This window comes from Aedes aegypti, chromosome 1, assembly GCF_002204515.2.
Source record: "Aedes aegypti strain LVP_AGWG chromosome 1, AaegL5.0 Primary Assembly, whole genome shotgun sequence".
Lineage (NCBI taxonomy): Eukaryota > Metazoa > Arthropoda > Insecta > Diptera > Culicidae > Aedes > Aedes aegypti.
In genome coordinates this window covers 3598414-3615999 of record NC_035107.1, presented here as the reverse complement: position 1 = coordinate 3615999, position 17586 = coordinate 3598414, and the positions used below count along the sequence as shown (strand labels likewise).

The 17586-nt window shown below is 41.1% G+C and overlaps 1 protein-coding gene across 1 annotated transcript; it reads left to right on the top strand.

The window, feature by feature from the left end:
- The first annotated feature begins 761 nt into the window (after nucleotides 1-761).
- On the top strand, nucleotides 762-3047 carry LOC110679230. Its single transcript, XM_021853386.1, has 4 exons — nucleotides 762-804; nucleotides 1594-1790; nucleotides 1870-2048; nucleotides 2106-3047. The coding sequence occupies exons 1-4, from the start codon at nucleotides 762-764 to the stop codon at nucleotides 2491-2493; spliced, it is 807 nt and encodes a 268-aa protein (XP_021709078.1). The 3' UTR covers nucleotides 2494-3047.
- Nucleotides 3048-17586: the final 14539 nt, after the last annotated feature.

The window sequence follows — 17586 nt, the reverse complement described above, 5'->3', positions numbered from 1 at the left end:
GGAAGATATCTACTTTGCTCAATGGATGGCGTAGACTTTCTATAGAGGATTTGTTGAAACCTTCCCTAAGAAATGTAGCAAGATGGAAGAAAACTAAAATACTTAAAATGTTTGCAAGTTACGTCGTCTTTATTATGGACAATAATAATGTAATAGATGTAGATTCACTAGAATTTGAAATCGATAATGCAGTATAAGAAATTATTTTGTAATTACTTTTTACTCTTTGATCAATAAACAAATTTTATGTAAAAAAAAAAAAAAAGTCCTTGGTTAGCCAGGGGCTGCTGATGTTTATCTCGCCTATGCTACCCGAGAGTTGAAACGAAGGAACCGCCTGAACGCCACTGGGTCCCGGCTGAGGCAGTTGATCCTGAGGGTCTATGAGATTGCTCACGTTGAACTGCTGTTGGTTGTTCATGTTGGCGGGTGGTTGGAATTGTTGTTGGGGTTGATGCAGGTACATTTGGGGTTGGCCATTGGTAGGGGGCAGTGTGGGAAAGGCGTACTGATTCTGGAACTGTTGGGTGCCCCCCAGCAGGAAATCTGGATTCATCACATTGGGTTGATAGCCACCCGGTGTTGGAGTCACGCTGGTTCTGCCGGCATTGTAGGGAGACATTTGTTCGACTGGGGTGGTGTTGCCGTAAAGTGGGGATCGCTCGATCGGGGACGGGGACTCGTTTGGTTGACGGTAGTTGCCAATGAAGTTAAACGTTGATAGCTTCTCCCGGCACATTGCCCAACGTTGCATAGTACGGATGGCGGGCTGCTTCTGGCATGTGTACTGGGGTGTCCCCTCAGGTGTTAGGCTTGCGAAAACAACCAATTGTTGGAGCAAGCCATGAATTTCGAATTTGTCGAGTGTGCATTTACGTGCATTTAAATGCATGAAATTATTCCGATTCATCAGATGCATCAGAAGTGATCCACCCCTTGGGCAGGACACTAGATCCAGTATTAAAATATTAATATTTATTAATGATATTAATATTTATATTGAGAAGATTATCAAGTATGCATGGAGTTTTGCTGTTTGCCTGTTGCCGGAGTTGCCAAGGCAAATTGATTATTTATATGAAAAAACAAGTTGTGTTTATTGTCAGTTCGTTTCAGCTCCATATCCATATCAGCTCGATCAATAGATCAAACACTACTAACGATCCGTGGCGCTTTTTCATTTCACTACTCGACCGACGTGCGACATGTTTGATCCCGCCCTCGTCACCCGCCCCCGCAGGAGCAAACGTCAAGGTCGAAAGATCAAACAGAACTCTCAAGTATGAACTCCACACTTTTATTACACCCTGTTACGTTTAGTTTATGTGAGCTAAGGATTATTAGATATTATCATGAGAATAAACACTATGTAATGCAACATCTGAAATATAGAGGTCGCAGTGTGCCTCCCATTAGCACACCCCTGAACGAAAAGCCTTTTTCGTACACGCACATACCATCGCATCAATCGATAACTAGCAAAACACCGACTGAAATGTTCGTGCAAACCAACATTGCACACACACAGAGGTGCATGAGCGATCGCAAAATCTGCACCACACCGCAGCTAGGAGACAGAAACCGTTTGACCAGAAAGTGGAAAAGTCGCCATTGTTCGCTCGTCGCGAAAAAGTGAAAAATCAAAAAGTGGGCAGTCGCCTGTAACAAATTTCCGGGATTCCGCACCTGTAGCGACAGCCAGCAATAAGGGTAGCTGCGATCGGTTGAGCCCTTCGATTCCAGAAACGCTGTGTGTAGATTTTTCTCGCTCGAAGGCGCACGAATTGAAGGTGAGTGCTTTGTGGAAGCCACGTGGATTTAACCAAAAAACCTCACACGAAATGACGTGCCATATCAATCCTCTAATAGGCCGCATTTTCGGAACAAACAATTGGGGCTGAAGCCGAAAGAAACTTCCGACGCACGATTTGGGAGGAAAAGCCAGCCCAAGCGATCGCTCCCAATCTACGCTCCGTTGGTGAACCGAATCCCGTGAGCAACGACGGACATTCGGTCGTACACGAAGAAGACAACAGACCCCTTAAAGGGTGAGTTTCATTGTAAGAGTTCAAAATCGGCCAAACGCTGATGGCAACGATGCGCAGGGTTTTTATTTGTACTTATAGACTGATTCGTCCGGTCGCTAGACGGATTGCCTCGGGGAAAGGAGAGCCACCGGCGCGCTTCGGTGTGAACCATCATTCCGGCATCGTGTTCGGAAGACAAACGGTGTGGTCGGGCCAGAGGAAGCGGCTGCAAGGAACACCGAGTGACGAGGAGCAGCGTCGATACCATTCAGGCCGATCAGTGGAAGGGGACCGGGGTGGTGTCCCACGGGAGCAACACGTCCGAAGGTCGAAGTCGTCACCAGTCACCCACGGTGGTCCGAATCAGCATAGTTCCCGAATCAGGTGTGCGATGTGCTCGTGCGTTGTGCGACCGAGGAATGCATTGAAGATGGTGCGATGCAGTAGGTCAGGTAGTCACTTATAGGACGGGCCCGTAAGTAAAGAAAGATAATTAGCTTCTAAGAACATGATTTAGTCAGGCCTTGATGCCTTGATGGGTCGATAGGAGCTAGGAAGGTGGGAGAAAGCTCGATGGGTGTAATAAAGTCTTTGTAAAATGTAAGCTTTATGAGTTGGTGCATTTTGCCTTTGAGTGTTGATTGCTGAAATACTTCCGCATATGATAGTTCTGCTCTACCGCTACCGGGGAACTTGCAACAACCCTCATATTGAAAACAAAAATGTTCATAAAATGAAGCAACAGTTAATTGCTTCATTTTATAAACATTTTTGTTTTCAAGCGTTGAGTTGAGCAACATTTGTTCTGACCTTGGAAAATATTAAACACTGCTCTTTCTTAAATTCTTAAAATCCTTAAAGCATCTCGGCGGGACCAGATACTTTCTGTGTGTATTATGTGATTATAACTACCCCCTTCCTCTTCCCTCTGAGAAGTAACACATGATTTACATGATCCTTGATTGGTCCCACACTTCCAAAATCCTGCTCCACTTGGTCAAACAACCTAGCTCGTTGCGCCCCTCATCTGTCGTACCGATGAAGCCATTCCTGTTGCTGCCTTGACATTCCTCCTCTGCGCTATTCAGGTGTTCATCGTAGTGCTTCTTCCACCTTTCAATCACCTCAAGTTTGACCGTCAAGATACCTCTATCTTTATCTCGGCACATTTCGACTCGCGGCACAAAGCCTTTGCGGGATGCATTGAGTTTCTTGTACAACTTACGCGTTTCTTGAGAACGATACAGCTGCTCCAAACCAGCTTCGCACTCCAACTCTTCCAGTAGGCGCTTTTTATCCCGGAATAGATGGGTTTGCTGTCTACGCTTCTGTTTGTATCGATCCGCTTTTGATGGGTTGACGTTTGAATCATTTCCAATTTAAACTTTGCGCAGATTAGCGGAGAGCAAATTATTTTCCTGATGACGAAAGTTATGGGGCCCAGATAGCCGTAGCGGTAAACGCGCAGCTATTCAGCAGGACCATGCTGAGGGTCGTGGGTTCGAATCCCGCTAGTCGAGGATCTTTTCGTTAAGGAAATTTTCTCGATTCCCAGGGCATAAGAGTATCTTCGTACCTGCCACACGATTTACACATGCAAAAATGGTCAATCGGCAAAAAAAGCTCTCAGTTTATAACTGTGGAAAATATAAGAACACTTTTTTTTCTATCTTTATTAACGAGATTTTTAGCCCTGGGCTAGTTCATCTCGGGACCAACGGCTTTACTTCCCTTCCGAAGGAAGTTGTCATTGAAATTTTTAGTGACTATCTCGGGGATGGGATTCGATCCCAGGTCCTCGGCGTGAGAGGCGTGTGTTCTAGAACACTAATCTGAGAAGCAGGCTTTGTTCCAGTTGGGACGTAACGCCAGAAAAAAGAAGAAGAAGACGAAATTTTCTCAATCCTGTATTGGTTCCAATCCAGTAATGTTCTTGGTCTTTGTCTTTATCTATCTGGATAGCCCAAGCGATAATGACTTCGATATCGAAATGTAGCCATAAAACTTTTTTCTATCAAGAGAAAATTAGATGTATAGTTTTAGATACCAAGGTAGCTTTCTTCTTCTTCTTCTTGGCATTACGTCCTCACTGGGACAGAGCCTGCTTCTCAGCATAGTGCTCTTATGAGCACTTCCACAGATATTAACTGAGAGCTTTCTTTGCCAAAGTTACCATTTTTCGCATTCGTATATCGTGTGACAGGTACGATTATACTCTATGCCCAGGGAAGTCAAGGAAATTTTCATTACGAAAAGATCCTGGACCGACCGGGATTCGAACCCAGACACCTTCAGCATGGTTTTGCTTTGTAGCCGCGGACTCTAACTGCTCGGCTAAGGAAGGTAGCCTTTATTATTATTATTATTATCTTTTATTTTAACTTGAATTTTGAAAGAGGGAAAAACCCCTTTGAGTGATTTCTTTTTGGAAATCTTTCTCAAAAAGGCACAAAACCTCTTTATCTTTTCGAACAACATTACAATAATAATTATTAAATATTAAAGGCTCATCCGGAAATGATCCATATCGGAGCCGTCGGAGTCATCATGAGGGTCCTCGTATATCCAAGTAACTTGAGTTAAAACAACTTAAACTCCGAGTGGTACAAAGGATTGGTTATCTGAAAAAATATAAAAAAAAGCGAGCAGTATCAACTATAATAAGAAATCTCATTAAAATACCCATATAAAATTTTTAAAATATTTAAATTTTTAAGCGCCAGAATATCTCGAATAGATGTAGGTACATTAAGACCCAATCTTGAATTTTTTTCAAAAATATTTCTTCTTGGCAAATCAAAACGAGTACAATTAAAGACAATATGATCTATATCTTCATATGATTCACCACATTGAAGGTAGCCTTTATTACGTCATATTCTCAGCATGACATAAAATTACATCAATGCCTGCTTTGTTAGCTGAAAGAAATACTCAATAAGCCCTATATGGATCAATAAGGATCTTCTCAAATAGTTTTATCATCCACATTTCGCAGCAGAACAATCCAACCTTAAAAGGATGATCCCTACGGCTCCACACTCTGCATTTCGCACATAATCAATTGCAGTACGTTCTCACGATGCTCACTCATCGTTCGCCGCACAACACATCTCCGTCACCAATCCGCTCGCTCCATACCAGCACAAAAAGAGTCATTCAAATTCTACAGTCACGGCCAATCATGAGATCGTTCGGCGCGGAGGTCATATTGCCACCGCCGAACCCGCCACTACTCTACTGCAGCAGCCTCCACAACACAGTACCACTTGACATTGCGAAATCGGATGACATCAGCCCGCACTAGCATCTCCTCAATTGCCGCAGCCATCCAGTCGTTGTCTCCGTCGCATCCTATCCATCAGCTACAGTGAAATCTTTCTAACTCAAATTTATCATCTCGGTATCGAGTTATGAAAAGTAGATTTTCATGGCTATCTCGATGGTCCCCTGAACTACAGTTGCAACAAAACAAGTGTTCAGGAGATCATCGAGGTAGCCATGTGTTCTATAGCTTGGTCCTTTCACAATTCGAGTTGTAGAGAGTTGACTGTAATAGGAAGCACATCTCCTGAATACACAAACAAGATCCCTTCCGACGACGACGACGCCGTCTCTTCCCGGTCACTTATCGCAGTATCGCGTTTATAGATTTGTTTTTCTGCTACTTTGTTCAGTTCTTCTCGTACACGAGTTGAAGGATAGAATTCCGGTGGCGTCTGAGAACTTGCTGATGCTTCTGGGCGATTGAAAAGTTTGCTGTTGTTTTGATGCCACTGGTAGCAAATAAGTATTTTATGGCTTAAGGAAGCAATTCTTATCAAAGTCAGTGCTGGTAAAAAGTAAACAAAGTCATATAAAAATTGAATCGAGTAAATCATATGTTTCCATGACAACGATGGACACATAAAACGGATACAAAATTCAAATCAAACTTTGATTCGAGGACAACAACAAATGAACGCAGAAGTAAACGAGCTGAATCACGCGGAAGTTCAACGGAACTATGTATATGGGAATACTCGTTGACTCATGCTTGTGATTTGGCTAGCCTTTTCGGCAACTCATAGTCAAACTGATGATAATTCCTGCTAAAAATATATAAATTATTAATATGAATCTTCTCATGAAATCAAATACACTGAAAAATGGAACGACCGTGCAGTTCAAAGAGTATTCCGACATTGATGTAAAAACCTAACAAAGTAGGCCTGTTGCCCTTTATTCTGTGACAGCACAATGCGCCCCAAATCAATGCTTTATCACTAGCTTGTTTTACTGTCACCAAACCCGTTTCATAAATTCATAACGTTCGATAAATGCCCATCTGATGACGTGATTCGCCGGCTTTAAAACGTGACCTAAGACCGCCAAACATCGCCTCGTCATCACCAATAAACACTGATAATCTGCGGGTAAAAAGCACTGACTGACGATGACGACGGGTGTTGCTCCAACACTTCAAAAGCCCACGCCACACATTCGTGCAAAAAAAAGTAGGAAAAAGGGTAAAGAAAAACTTGTTTATGCCTTGTGGAGCGTCGCGCAAAGCGTTAAGAATTTAAATAATCCAAGCAACCGTCAACGGTCAACCGTCATCATCGCAGCAACCATCGAGGCGCTTCCGATTGTAAACAGCGGGGCTATCGGTAAACAGTGTACTCGCTAATTCGCGAGCTTAACATCCCGGGGGTTTGGTACGAAATCTTGCTATGGGAGTTTGTCTTATTTTAGTGTTGAGTTTGGTTTCAAAACTAATAAGCATAATTATTTTTTAAAAACATCAAAGCCAAAATTCGACCCTCTTCGACGATAATTGATTTTTCACCCTACGCGTGTTGGTGATGAATGAGAAATTTCAAATTTGCTACACGCTTAACGAACATCCACAATCTAGAAGGCACTGCGCAGTACTTATATGCAAAATTGGTTATCGTTGTGGTAGTCTTGGTGACCCCAACAAGGCGATAAAGCCTGCCGTCTGTGATGAGTCATTCGCAAACCGCAGGAGCGTGCTTTTCTTTCAGTACAGTTGATATGAGTGGTTCGTGAGTAAACGCATTCGATTGATTGTAAAAATGCCGGTTCCGAATTCATGGAAGACGATTGACAGATACTGTGATGAATCATTCCATGGAAATTGAGCTTCCATTATCAACCTTCTTTCTACAACTTTCATTTTTCAATGGTTAAGCTTCAATCTTTAATCTTCAATCTTTAATTTTCAATTTTCAATCTTTAATCTTCAATCTTCAATCTTCAATCTTCAATCTTCAATCTTCAATCTTCAATCTTCAATCTTCAATCTTCAATCTTCAATCTTTAATCTTCAATCTTCAATCTTCAATCCTCAATCCTTAATCCTTAATCCTCAATCTTCAATCTTCAATCTTCAATCTTCAATCTTCAATCTTCAATCTTCAATCTTCAATCTTCAATCTTCAATCTTCAATCTTCAATCTTCAATCTTCAATCTTCAATCTTCAATCTTCAATCTTCAATCTTCAATCTTCAATCTTCAATCTTCAATCTTCAATCTTTAATCTTCAATCTTCAATCTTCAATCCTCAATCCTTAATCCTTAATCCTCAATCTTCAATCTTTGACCCTCAATTTTCAATGCCTAACCTCTAAACTTCTAACTTCAATCTTCAATCTTAATTCTTCAATCTTCAATCTTCAATCCTCAATCTTCAATCTTCAATCTTCAATCCTCAATCTTCAATCTTCAATCCTCAATCCTCAATCTTCAATCTTCAATCTTCAATCTTCAATCATCAATCTTCAATCTTCAATCTTCAATCTTTAATTTTCAATTTTCAATTTTCAATCTTCAATCTTCAATCTTCAATCTTCAATCTTCAATCTTTAGTCTACAATCTACAATCTTCAATCATCAATCTTCAATTTTTAACATATATCTAATCTTATTTATTTTTTTTTTCAATATCCAATTTCAGATTTCGTATGTCCGACTTCCGGCTTCCTTTTATAAATTTTCTGCTTTTCCATTTCTCCATCCTGCTTTCTGCTTTCTACTTTCTGCTTGTATTATGTTTTCTTCTAAATGCTTTTAACTTTCTGTTTTCTGCTTCATCATTTCTCCTCTCTGCTTTCTGCGTTGTGCTTTCTGCTTTCTTCTTTCTCCTTTCTTTTTTATGCTTTATGCTTTCTGCTTTCTGTTTTATGCATTTTGCTTTCTGCTCTTTGCTTCTTGCTTTCTGCGTTTTGCTTTCTCATTTCTCCTTTCTGATGTCTGCTTTCAGATTTCCACTATCTGCTTTCTGCTCCCAGCTTTCTACTTTCTGCTACCTGCTTTTGTTTCCTGATTTCTGCTTACTGATTTCCGATTTCTGATTCAGATTGCTGATTGATAATTGCAGATTTAATGATTTTTGACTTCTGACTTCTGACTTCTGACTTCTGACTTCTGACTACTGACTTCTAATATCTGACTTCTGATTTCTGTTTTCTGACTTCTGACTTCTGACTTCTGATTTCTGACTTCTGATTTCTGCTTTCTGACCTCTGACTTCTGACTTCTGATTTCTGACTTCTAATTTCTGACTTCTGACTTCTGGCTTCTAATTTCTGACTTCTGACTTCTGACTTCTGACTTCTGACTTCTGACTTCCGACTTCTGCCTTCTGACTTCTGACTTCTGACATCTGATTTCTGATTTCTGACTTCTGACGTCTCACTTCTGACTTCTGACTTCTAACTTTTGACTTCTGACCACTGACTTCTGATGTCTGACTTCTGTCTTCTGACTTCTGACTTATGAGTTCTGACTTCTGACTTCTGACTTCTGACTTCTGACTTCTGACTTCTGACTTCTGTCTTCTGACTTCTGACTTCTGACGTCTGATCACTGACTTCTGACTTCTGACTTCTGACTTCTGACTTCTGACATCTGACTTCCGACTTCCGACTTCTGACTTCTGACTTCTGACTTTTGACTTTTGACTTCTGACTTCTGACTTCTGACTTCTGATTTCTGACTTCTGACTACTGACTTCTGGCTTCTGACTTCTGAATTTTGACTTCTGACTTCTGACTTCTGATTTCTATCTTCTGACATATGACCTATGACTTCTGACTTCTGGATTCTGATTTTTGACTTCTGAATTATGACTTCAGACTTCTGAATTTTGACCTCTGAGTTATGACTTCTGTCTTCTAATTTTGACTTCTGACTTCTGCCTTCTGAGTTCCGATTTCTGATTTCTGACTTCTGACTACTGACTTCTAATATCTGACTTCTGATTTCTGTTTTCTGACTTCTGACTTCTGATTTCTGACTTCTGATTTCTGCTTTCTGACCTCTGACTTCTGACTTCTGATTTCTGACTTCTGACTTCTGACTTCTGACTACTGACTTCTGACTTCTGACTTCTGAATTTTGACTTCTGACTTCTGACTTCTGATTTCTATCTTCTGACATATGACCTATGACTTCTGACTTCTGGATTCTGATTTTTGACTTCTGAATTATGACTTCAGACTTCTGAATTTTGACCTCTGAGTTATGACTTCTGTCTTCTAATTTTGACTTCTGACTTCTGCCTTCTGAGTTCCGATTTCTGATTTCTGACTTCTGACTACTGACTTCTGACTTCTGACATCTGATTTCTGATTTCTGACTTCTGACTTCTGATTTCTATCTTCTGACATATGACCTATGACTTCTGACTTCTGGATTCTGATTTTTGACTTCTGAATTATGACTTCAGACTTCTGAATTTTGACCTCTGAGTTATGACTTCTGTCTTCTAATTTTGACTTCTGACTTCTGCCTTCTGAGTTCCGATTTCTGATTTCTGACTTCTGACTACTGACTTCTAATATCTGACTTCTGATTTCTGTTTTCTGACTTCTGACTTCTGATTTCTGACTTCTGATTTCTGCTTTCTGACCTCTGACTTCTGACTTCTGATTTCTGACTTCTGACTTCTGACTTCTGACTACTGACTTCTGACTTCTGACTTCTGAATTTTGACTTCTGACTTCTGACTTCTGATTTCTATCTTCTGACATATGACCTATGACTTCTGACTTCTGGATTCTGATTTTTGACTTCTGAATTATGACTTCAGACTTCTGAATTTTGACCTCTGAGTTATGACTTCTGTCTTCTAATTTTGACTTCTGACTTCTGCCTTCTGAGTTCCGATTTCTGATTTCTGACTTCTGACGTCTCACTTCTGACTTCTGACTTCTAACTTTTGACTTCTGACATCTGACTTCCGACTTCCGACTTCTGACTTCTGACTTCTGACTTTTGACTTTTGACTTCTGACTTCTGACTTCTGACTTCTGATTTCTGACTTCTGACTACTGACTTCTGACTTCTGACTTCTGAATTTTGACTTCTGACTTCTGACTTCTGATTTCTATCTTCTGACATATGACCTATGACTTCTGACTTCTGGATTCTGATTTTTGACTTCTGAATTATGACTTCAGACTTCTGAATTTTGACCTCTGAGTTATGACTTCTGTCTTCTAATTTTGACTTCTGACTTCTGCCTTCTGAGTTCCGATTTCTGATTTCTGACTTCTGACTACTGACTTCTGACTTCTGACATCTGATTTCTGATTTCTGACTTCTGACGTCTTACTTCTGACTTCTGACTTCTAACTTTTGACTTCTGACCACTGACTTCTGATGTCTGACTTCTGTCTTCTGACTTCTGACTTATGAGTTCTGACTTCTGATGTCTGACTTCTGTCTTCTGACTTCTGACTTATGAGTTCTGACTTCTGACTTCTGACTTCTGACTTCTGACTTCTGACTTCTGACTTCTGTCTTCTGACTTCTGACTTCTGATCACTGACTTCTGACTTCTGACTTCTGACTTCTGACATCTGACTTCCGACTTCCGACTTTTGACTTCTGACTTTTGACTTTTGACTTCTGACTTCTGACTTCTGACTTCTGATTTCTGACTTCTGACTACTGACTTCTGACTTCTGGATTCTGATTTTTGACTTCTGAATTATGACTTCAGACTTCTGAATTTTGACTTCTGAGTTATGACTTCTGTCTTCTAATTTTGACTTCTGACTTCTGCCTTCTGAGTTCCGATTTCTGATTTCTGACTTCTCACTTCTAACTTCTGACTTCTGATGTCTGACTTCTGTCTTCTGACTTCTGACTTATGAGTTCTGACTTCTGACTTCTGACTTCTGACTTCTGACTTCTGACTTCTGACTTCTGTCTTCTGTCTTCTGACTTATGACTTCTGATCACTGACTTCTGATTTCTGACTTCTGACTTCTTACTTCTGACTTCTGATTTTCGACTTCCGGCTTCTGACTTCTGACTTCTGACTTGTTACTTCTTACTTCTGTCTTCTGACTTCTGACTTCAGACTTCTGAATTTTGACCTCTGAGTTATGACTTCTGTCTTCTAATTTTGACTTCTGACTTCTGCCTTCTGAGTTCCGATTTCTGATTTCTGACTTCTCACTTCTAACTTCTGTCTTCTGACTGACTTCTGATCACTGACTTCTGACTTCTGATCACTGACATCTGACTTCTGACTTCTGTCTTCTGACTGACTTCTGATCACTGACTTCAGACAACTGACTTCTGACGTCTTACTTCTGACTTCTGACTTCTGAATTCTGACGTCTCACTTCTGACTTCTGATCATTGACTTCTGACTTCTGACGTCTTACTTTTGACTTCTGACTTCCGACTTCTGACTTCTGACGTCTGACATCTTACTTCTGACTTCTGATCACTGACTTCTGACTTCTGACTTCTTACTTCTTACTTCTGTCTTCTGACTTCTGACTTCTGACTTCTGATATCTTACTTCTGACTTCTGACTTATGATCATTGACTTCTGACGTCTTACTTCTGACTTCTGACTTCCGAATTCTGACTTCTTACTTCTGACTTCTGATCATTGACTTCTGACGTCTGACGTCTTACTTCTGACTTCTGATCACTGACTTCTGACTTCTGACTTCTGTCTTCTGACTGACTTCTGATCACTGACTTCTGACTTCTGATCACTGACATCTGACTTCTGACTTCTGTCTTCTGACTGACTTCTGATCACTGACTTCTAACTTCTGACATCTGACTTCAGACTTCTGTCTTCTGACTTCTGACTTCTGATCACTGACTTCAGACTTCTGACTTCTGACGTCTTACTTTTGACTTCTGACTTCCGACTCCTGACTTCTGACTTCTGACTTCTGAATTATGACTTCAGACTTCGGACTTCTGAATTCTGACTTCTGACTTCTGACTTCTGACTTCTGACTTCTGATTTTCGACTTCCGACTTCTGACTTCTGATGTCTTACTTCTGACTTCTGATCACTGACTTCTGACTTCTGACGTCTTACTTCTGACTTCCGACTTCTGACTTCTGACTTGACTTCTGACTTCTGACTTCTGACTTCTGACTTCTGACTTCTGACTTCTGACTTCTGACTTCTGACTTCTGACTTCTGACTTCTGACTTCTGACTTCTGACTTCTGACTTCTGACTTCTGACTTCTGACTTCTGACTTCTGACTTCTGACTTCTGACTTCAGACTTCTGAATATTGACCTCTGAGTTATGACATCTGTCTTCTGATTTTGACTTCTGACTTCTGAGTTCCGATTTTTGATTTCTGACTTCTGATTCCTGACTTCTGACTTCTGACTTCTGACTTCTGACTTCTGACTTCTGACTTCTGACTTCTGACTTCTGACGTCTGACTTCTGACTTCTGTCTTCTGACTTCTGTCTTCTGACTTCTGTTTTCTGACTTCTGACTTCTAAATTATGACGTCTGACTTCTGACTTTTGATTTCTGACGTCTGACTTCTGACTTCTGACTTCCGACTTCCGACTTCTGACGTCTGACGTCTGACGTCTGACGTCTGACTTCTGACTTCTGACTTCTGACTTCTGACTTCTGACTTCTGACTTCTTACTTCTGCCTTCTGACTTCTGACTTCTGACTTCTGATCATTGACTTCTGACGTCTTACTTCTAACTTCCGAATTCTGACGTCTTACTTCTGACTTCTGACGTCTTATTACGGTTATTAAGAAAATTTTCCGGTTTGCGGTAGCCGCCGAGTTCTACCGCAGCTGTCAAAATTCTACCGCAGGCTTCGAAATCATTCTATCATTGAAGCAAACAATTCAATCATAGTATGCTTGAAAGAGAAAACGGTATGGAAAAGAGCAACAAACAACAATCATCAAAACGGTATCCAAGGTATCATTGAAGCCTACTGATGATTTACCAGTACAAATCAGTGATGTGACAGCTGCGGTAGCTTTTCGTTGGACCGTAAAACGGAAAATTTTCTCTGAAATTGCAATACTTTTGATTTCTGACTTCCGACTTCTGACTTCTGACGTCTGACTTCTGACTTCTGACTCCTGACTTATGACTTCTGACTTCTGAATTATGACTTCAGACTTCAGACTTCTGACTTCTGACTTCTGACTTTCGACTTCTGACTTCTGAATTCTGATGTCTTACTTCTGACTTCTAACTTCCGACTTCTGACTTTCGACGTCTTACTTCTGAATTCTGAGGTCTTCCTTCTGACTTCTGATCACTGACTTCTGACTTCTGACGTCCTACTTCTGACTTCCGACTTCTGACTTCTGATTTCTGACGTCTGACGTCTTACTTCTGACTTCTGATCTCTGACTTCTGATTTCTGACTTCTGACTTCTGAATTCTGGATTCTGATTTCCGATCTCCAATTACTGATTTCTGATTAGAGGGGCTTCATGTTCCAGAGTGTTAAGATTTCAGGGAATTCAGATTTCAGAGATTTCACATTTCAAGGATTGCCGATTTCAAATATCTGGGATTTCAGATTTTGGGTATTTCAGATCTCAGGGATATCAGATTCTAGTTATTTACGAGTTCAGGGATTTCAGATATCTGTGATTTGAGATTTCAGGTATTTAAAAATTCAGAATTGTGGAATTTCATAAACTATTGACTTAACAGTTTAGATTATCATATTTCTGATTTTGGAGATATCAAATTTCATGGGTTTCAGGACCCAAGGATTACAGAAAGTTGATTTCAGCATTTTCAAGGATTTCAAGTAATGCAGATTCTTGTGGTTTCAAAATTGTGGAATTTTACATATTAGCAATATTAGTTACTTTAGATTTTAGAAATTTCAGAAATCAGATTCCATATATTTCAGATTTCAGATATTTGAAACTTCAGGGATTTTTAATATCAGGGATGTACCATTTCAGAGATCATATATTTTAGAAACTTCAAATGTCAGAAGTGTCAAGCGTCAAGTTCCATCCGTTGAAGATTTCAGGGATACCTCATTTCGGGGGGCCTTCCTTAGTCTAGTAATAACTTTCTCGATTACAAAGAAAAGCTTTGATATAGGCAGGTCCGTCCCACTCGGGCTCAGATTGGGTACCACTTCTAGTACTGCATTTAGTCCCTCGGTAGTGCAAAAGGCATTCTAGATTACCTTATGAGCTATTAAATTTTGGGCAACTGCAAGGGACATGGAGGTCTTTATTTTGTCTTTGATATTTAAAGGTGTCTTCGTTCGATTCCCGATCGGACCAGGATCTTTGACGAATTAAAGACATTCATGTTTCTGGTTCACCTAAATTTAATGACACATGAGTTATAGATCAAGATCTAGATTGCTGTGAAAAATGTTCTGCTATCTGTCAAACTTAGGGACCAAGTATAGTACTAGAATTTGTATCCATTCGACCCCGGCTACTATGTCTTTATTTCAAATTTGATATATTTCTAATTTGTTGAAATCATAGCAGCCCTAATTGCAATAGATTGATTGCGACGACGGCCACGTCCATGCGTCCATCGGGAAGACTAGGTTAGTGTTATCAGTTCGACATAATTGTTAATCAAACTGAGATAAATTTTGAATTAAATTGCCTTTCTCTGGTTTGAGACGATTTTAATCGTATATTTCTGTTCTGTTATCACCTCACAACGATGAATTTCCATCGATAAAAGCTCCTGAAAGTGGGTTATGACTTTGCTGTTGCAAATTTGCCACCCCAGCCTTGGATGAGTCATTGCCGCCAAAAGCCAGACGACGGGCATCATTTCTGAGTTCCATTCATCGAACCCATAACCCGAGTAAAAGTCCTCATAATCCGGTCGCTATCAGGGCTAGGAGGGGGTGTCTCAAACCTACTTATTTTTTGCAACACCAACGCTGAGTCATCATGTGAAAAGTAGCATACTCGAGTCGAGGAGTCGGATGCGAGGTTAGGTGTTCCTGGGGTGGAAAGTCCGACGGCAAGAGTGTGTCTCGATCTAATTGCATTAGGTATTCGTCCCAGAGCAGCATGCAAAACCCAGATGGATAACAGAGGGGCGCGGTCGCTTTGATAGGAAAGTGGCAAATTTCGTTTTGCCATAAATGGCACGATTCTCATCCAGGCAGCGCCTGCTTTGCTCTGCTGACGACGAAGAACAAGGATAACGTAAAGCTTGTGAGGAGGGTTGTAATCCGCAGTTGCACCGCACCCTACGTCAACAAATCCTTCCAACGATGTAGATAGAAGGCACGGCTGGCGGTGTTGTCTGGTTGGCCTGCTGCGATCTGCTCCGCGCTCTCTCTCGGTTGACGCGAGGGCGGTGGCACGAGGCGTTTTCCAGAATCATTGACCTACGGTAACTTTTGATTTTCACTGTCGGCGGGTGTCGTCCTATGTGCGTTTGTATTGGTGAGTGGCCTTAATCGGTAGTGGTGCAAGGTCGGAAAAGCTGCCGAGAATTTTCATTGAGAGCCACCAATACCGTTATGATTCATTCGGGAAATTTCCCGCAATTGGGAATTTGTAAATCGGTGAGCAAGGGCCAGAGAAAGATACAGAATACAGAGAAAACACGAAAAAACAAGTGATTAATGTAAATTCAAAGTACACACATGAAATGGTTATTACCAAATATCAGCTCGAAAACGATTAATGTCAGTCACATTTGTCAAAGCCATCTCTGATGAAGCAAATGATACAAATTGTTGTACACAGTCCCATCTGACAGTTTTGCACAAAAGGAGCTTGACCACCAGCTGGAAGGTCAGAAAATTCTCATCCCTAGAAGGCGCTTCCACAGCACAACAAAAAATCCATCTATCTTTAGTCACCCTGAGCGAGAAAACTCCCCATCATCCCCGAGCTGTCAATATTGACAATTAAGCCAAAAATAGTCATCCATACGTGCGTCTGTACTGGTGCCCCGGCGATAGGGCAGCGAAAATATTGAGCGCCAATTCCTTTCTAACGCACGATCGCGACGCGATTCCATCGCAATCGAACCTTAAATAGTAATGAATCTCCTCACTCTTTTACGTAGCCTGCGGTCATATGGACTCAGTATAGCCCGAAGTACGTGATCGGATTATGTACTACTACTGTTCAGGAGTTTGAAAATCGCATCGCATCGATCGTATCACTAAACGTCAGTCGGAGATTCGTCAAAATTCAATCGCATTTTTGCTTCACCATGCCACTTCGAGTTCAACGCTTGCTGCGATTGCGGTCCCTTAGCCCCAGAAAGCCCCCCTAGCCTTACTGTGTATATTTAATTATTTAACGAAATTGTCAATTAAAAGCGGCCTGGCCTGCTACTACCAAAAACAGTCAAGTGCCCAAATGGGTCCAGTCGTCAAACTCCCCATCAGAGCTCCTCACTCACCGGGTTCCCCTTTTTGGCTGTGGTTTGTGCGACCGCATACAATGCTTTATTCGGTCATTCGTCGAATGCCTTGCATGGTAAAAGACTCGTTTAATAACGCATTAAATTGGAAAATGAGATGAAAGACGGCGGGGCAGCGAAGAAGAGAAAAAACGCAACTGCAACAACAGCACCTATGCACTTACTCCACTCCACTCCGGTTTGTTGGTTTGTTGGCACTCTCGGGGCAGCGAATGGGGAGCAAAAATTGATGTTGAAGCGAAAAAAAAAAGTTCGTTGAAAACAACACAAAATAAAAGCGAAAACATTACCATATATGGAAAAGAGCGGGTGCTCTTGCTGATATCGACTCTCATCGTCATCGTCGTCGTCGCAGTCGTTGAAGAGTTTATAATACTAGTTCAAATTTTCTCATTGTTGCACTCCGTATTTCCGATGCAGTAGACGACGTCTCTGCATCCCTAGTCGTTGGAAACCTCTTCTCACTAGAAAAGGCTACTATGATGCGATGGAATTGCATGGCTAACTGACTGATACAGCATTAGTTGCTTCTATAGCTTACTGACACCGACACCATCAGTCGTCGTCGACGACGACAGATCCAGGAAGCAGACGGCGAAAAGACTTTTATGGAAAATATGCTGCAGAACCATTCTGCCGGGCTATCGTAAAATGAGGTTAGCGGGGTTGGATAATACCGGGTTTTCTGCAATGTGTCAGAATACGAATGAGATGATGTGATGGACGTGTCTTCATTGCACTCGCTCTCAACTCTGCTACACTTGGTTCGAAAAGTAGAGCGACAATTTTGCATAATTCATTGTTGTCTTGGATCTAGTTATGATACGATGACGACTGTTTGGAGTTTG